This window comes from Aspergillus tanneri (assembly GCF_003426965.1).
Source record: "Aspergillus tanneri strain NIH1004 chromosome Unknown AapTan_8_pilon_pilon_pilon, whole genome shotgun sequence".
Classification (NCBI taxonomy): domain Eukaryota; kingdom Fungi; phylum Ascomycota; class Eurotiomycetes; order Eurotiales; family Aspergillaceae; genus Aspergillus; species Aspergillus tanneri.
In genome coordinates this window covers 2,619,378-2,624,616 of record NW_022984635.1, presented here as the reverse complement: position 1 = coordinate 2,624,616, position 5,239 = coordinate 2,619,378, and the positions used below count along the sequence as shown (strand labels likewise).

At 43.8% G+C, this 5,239-nt stretch overlaps 1 protein-coding gene across 1 annotated transcript; it reads left to right on the top strand.

Moving 5' to 3' along the window:
- Positions 1–1,326: 1,326 nt before the first annotated feature.
- On the top strand, positions 1,327–2,494 carry ATNIH1004_011463 (isocitrate lyase/PEP mutase family protein; the record flags this gene model as incomplete). Its single annotated transcript, XM_033576025.1, has 2 exons — positions 1,327–1,637; positions 1,987–2,494. The coding sequence occupies 2 exons, from the start codon at positions 1,327–1,329 to the stop codon at positions 2,492–2,494; spliced, it is 819 nt and encodes a 272-aa protein (XP_033421880.1).
- Between the last annotated feature and the right edge of the window lie 2,745 nt (positions 2,495–5,239).

Here is a 5,239-nt window from a genome sequence, read left to right as displayed (position 1 = left end):
AAGCAACGCCAGAAGCCCGATATCTTGCATGTTTAGGGGGTAGTGTGCCACCGTGCCAACCTACCGGCTGGCCGTCGTGACGGGATTCGGGACCCCGAGAAGGGTCTGGCTGGTCCCGTCCACATTCCCATGGGATCCTGGGGGTGGTCCCTAATCCTGTCTCAAGAAGTTGGGAAGGGATTCCCTGTTTATGGGAAATCGGTATGGGATAATCCCTTTCCCTAAATTTAATAATATTGATCCCGATTCCCATCCGATTCCCGAATAGAAATTAGACCCGTTCCCATCCCCGGTCCCTTTCGGGAGGGAAATCCCGAGAGAAATCCCAAGGGAAAATCCCTTTCATGCTTAGTTTTCTTTCTAATATCAATCAATATCATCTATGGTTGATCCCTTACAAATTCCACTGGGCCGTCGTTCAGCGCTGACTTACGAGCAGGATTGCTCTTTTTTGTTCTATGTTTTTTTCTCGCCGGTGGCTAAATGTTAGTCTCTCTGGGATCTGTTCTAAAAGTAATATTTAACCAATTATCTAAGTCACTGCTGCTTGTCACACTATCGCTAGAACCGTTACTCTCTTTAAAACTAAGTTTACTTCGTTAACAGTGCGAACGCTTCATCGTTTCTCCCTTAAATACAAAAACTACTGGTGTCTACTAATATAGTGTGCACGGAAGCAGTAGCGAGACTGCATGACTAAATAACCAAGCATAAACTGACACAGGCTGGACAAATTCGGGTTGGTGTGAATATATATAGGAGATGTATGTGTGTATAGGGCGCGAGGATTACAGAGAAATGGATTATAATGGGACGAGGTAAACAATGAAAGTGAAGGGCGAGGGAGAGGTGTTGAAGCCATCGTGGCCTGGATGGGGCTAAGGCCCCATTTAATTGGGTGCCGTGAGGCCATTTTCGGCGCCCTTTGCAGGACGGCGACTGGAGGTGTGATGGTGAAGCCAAGAGTAAGCCTCTTTGGAAATCAAAGAATGGAAACGCCTACGGTGGGGCCCCCGAACAAGGCCTCAACGAGCGAATGAACATGATAATAAGGACAACCATCATAATCATTAATACAATCAATAAGAGCCCCCACCAGCTCAAAACCATCAATTTAAGGCCTTTCCCAAATTCGTATCTTGTTTCCTATTTAGTACTAGCCAAGTATCAAACAGTTTTTTGTACAAATGCGGGGTCTCGCCGAGATCGGAGACTCCGATCGATTGCTTGAGAGTTGATATGTATCTCCCGACTCTACGGAGTATTCCAAAACAAATCAATAAGAAATAACACCTTTCTCTATAATTAAAGACGAATATAATCCTGATGTCCAAATCAATCGCCAACACAACCCCCTACCCCTTCACTTTCGCCTCCAACGTCCCTATAATCACCTCGAACGATGCAACCAAAACCATCTCCGTCCCCATCACCAACTGCCGTGGCAGAATCCCTTCCTTCAAGACATCCCAATTGCGAAGCATGGTTTTAGAAGCCCACAACGACCCGAGCAAGATTGTCGCGCATGTGTGCAGCTACGACGCTCTGAGCTCCAAGCTCTGCGAGGAAGCGGGATTCCCTGTTGTGTTCCTATCCGGATTCGCAATGTCATCTGCGCTAGGGCTGCCAGATACAGGGTATATTGCGTTTCAGGAGGTAGCAGGGAAAATCCAAGAGGTGGTCAGAGCAACCAGTGTGCCTATTATAGTGGATGGGGATACGGGGTATGGAGGACCGATGAATGTGAGGAGAACAGTGGAGGGGTATATCCTTCCTTTCTTCTTCTTGGGATACTATGACCGAGAATCAGCTAAATAGTCATTGTAAATTATTAGGTTTGCGGCTGCCGGGGCGGCAGGGATAATGATTGAAGATCAAACGTGGCCGAAACGTATGCCATTCAACTCTTTTCACGGCATTCAAGAATAGGCTACTAAAAGGAGCAGGTTGTGGTCATACAAATGGCAAAAGCGTTGTATCACGCAGCGAAGCATACGCCCGATGGCAAGCGGCGGTAGACGCGCGGAACGAAGGCCTGGATATCTGGATTATGGCTCGAACGGATAGCTTGATCCACGGGTACGAAGAGGCGCTAGCGCGAGCCCGAAAAGCTATCGAGTTAGGAGTTGACTGCGTCTTCGTTGAAGCGCTTCCGGACCGGGCATCGATGCTACGTCTGCGTAGGGAACTAGAGTTCCCGGTGTTTGCGAATATAATCGAGGGCGGGAAGACGGAGAATCTATCCGCCAAGGATCTGGCAGAGATGGGCTATTCCGTTGTGGCGTATCCGTTCACGTTGGTGGCGGCCAGACTGAAGAGTATCCGGGAGGCGTTGGAGGCTATCAAGGATTCGTTTATGGTGGGGAGTCCACCGACTGTTTTGTCGTATGAGGAGGTGTGTGAGGGTGTAGGGTTTAATCGGTATTATGAGATGGAGGAGAAATACCAATATGATGAATCGACGACAGGAAGTCATGGGCATCAGTGGGATTGAGAAGACCCTGGATTTCGGTTGCTCAGTGGATGCTATTTTCTTGAAAGGGAATATTTCTTATTCCCTGAGTCGCGCTCTCACTGAGGAAATATACCCTCATTACAACATTAAAATCGTCTCTTCAACATCTCCTGATATATTTGTACAGTATATACCTTTAATATATCCACATGTAGGGCAAGACATTCAGGATCAATCAACCTACTCCAATTTCCGTCACATCCTCCTGATGTAGATATATTTGGTTCCCCCCTATCCACCGTATCATGTGACAGTTAACCTGTACTAAGAAGAGGACGTAGGAGGCATGGACTACCAAGATCATAATTCATATAGGTATTCTAAGGCATATATAGTGTTGGAAGACCGAGCTTTAATAGCTCATGCTAAAATTCGTTAAGTACCCAGGAAACGGAGCCTAGGTGTAATAAGTGGCTAATTTAGGACAATTTGTTCCTCCTGTTTAATTACCAAATTGCAACAATCATCAATACACAGCTTCACTTAGCACTGTCGTGGGTGCAAGGACGATTTCTCAAAGTCCTGCTCCAGTTGAGTGCCTATTATAGCCGCCAGCAATGAGAATACAAATAAAATAGGAGAATTGCATAGTTGAAGTATGCCTAGCGGAATATTCATTAGCAAGAAAGAATATGAAACAGACCTGAAATTATTGGCTGTCTGATCTTCGGGATAGCGCAAAGGCAACACTCAGATAACGTATAGGACTGATTGTTTAAACTGATGGTGCAGATGAAAGTTGATCATCACTTCATTACTTATGAGTAGGCCTGAAAACGATCAATAGGAGAATGGCATGCTCTAGAAGTGGTACATGATATAGACTACTTGGCTTTATTTTTAGTTGTAGGAGAGATAACGCTGGCAATTTGCCTTCTACGACGGGGTCAGTACAGTTATGCAGAAGTACAAGCAGAAGTATAAGACAATTAGAAATATTGAAAAAGGAAGGTCTCTATGTGATACTTGCACTGGTAACAATGATGTCATTAAAATTGTATATACAGTACCAGGTATAGCAAGCATATAAAAAGTATAATCACACTACCTAGTTATTTTTAGTCCTGCCTCTCTAACTACGAGTACTGCAGTCGTATCCTTATAAAACTATTTATACTAAGAGATCAACCCAGACCATACCTATCTTGGACTTATTGTAAAGCACTGCCTATATTTCTTGTCGCGAAACTAGTACTGTTTCGTTTAGGTTGCGCCTATAAACGATTCAAGCAGCCTTGGACAACAGCTAGTGATTAAATTTTGTTGCAATTATATTTTTTAAAGCCCAAGTGGTGTTATTACGTACCATGAAATGCACTGTTTCCTGTACCAGTTGGGTAGGTGACATTGTAATATTTCATATGATCATATTCCTTATATATTATCTGCTGCGCGTTTCTGAGCGCTACCTAGCCTTCCTAGGCCACTATCGGTTTTTAAAAGGAAAATAGTGTAGCTACTATTTATTCTATGGATAAATTGAGTTTCTAGTGGGTACCAACTTAAGGGAAGAGTTATGACGCAGTAATTTGTTTGGGAGATGCAATCTGTAGATCTCAGCAATGCCCGTAAACATACCCACCTCAGAGACAACAGGATGGAATGTTTGACATGGCAACCCTGTATCTATAGCACGCTCTATAGTTCTGATGCAGGAATGCCTTGTGATTGTACCTTCAATGCAGAGCTATCTTAGAGATTAAGGCTCACCTAGAACAAAGTAATCTATTCGCAGGAGAGGGTTGACAGTGCTATAGGTAATTTATAGAATATTTTTCTATTCCAATGCCTGGCAGAGTTTAGAAGACGAGACATACCAATGTGGGCTAACATTGAAGGAATGGAGTTTGACGCCTTGATGATGTTCGCGGCCCTCGATATTCAAATCTACATGTCAGTCGCCCAAATTTCGATGCTCTATTTGAGGCTGTGCATTTTCGCAAAATAATGGGACTTAAAGTACCCTGGTTTCGGGCTCCATGTATCTAGTTCAGTCTATGTGAGCAATTTGCCGACCAGATATCCATCATGAGATGATTCGGCGACGGAAAAATTAATGTGTCTGTTTCTCTATGAATAGGTTTAGACAAAACGAATCGGTGGGCTGTGCCGGAAGTTATATATATTGGGACCTATAAGATTCCCGATCCCACTTGGGGTGCGTGTCAAATGTCTTCAATGTTAAAAAGCGTGGGATCAGCACCCCTCTATTATGCATTAATATATTACCCAGTTGCTATTTGCTTCGCAATAATGCGGCTGTCTACTCCGTACTAGGGTATGGAAGGAATTTAGTGGATTGCATATCCTAATAGAGAAGAGTTTCACCTACTGAAGAAACGAGCTGAAAGAATCCCTGTAATCACAGGGGAAAATTTGACATTTGCAACACAATTTCAGCTCAAGCCTACAAGTGCTTCTATCTGCTTAGCTTATTAATTCTGAGTGCGTTAGCTTTCACAAGTCCTATTCTCTGCTAAGACAGTAAGACAAAGTTCTGACGGCTGATCTGTGGCTAACGTTGCGCTGCGTAGAGTGCTATGATTCGTGCACGAATGACTTGGGGGCGATTACTTTGCAGAGACTATTGTATGATTAATCGCAGATTCTTTATGCATCAATTGTGTTTTGCGAACTATCTCTATTACAATCCTAGTTAGCGATCAAAATGGTCGTTCCCTATAGAACACTGTGATTCCGGAAGGTTATTTCTGATTCAATAGT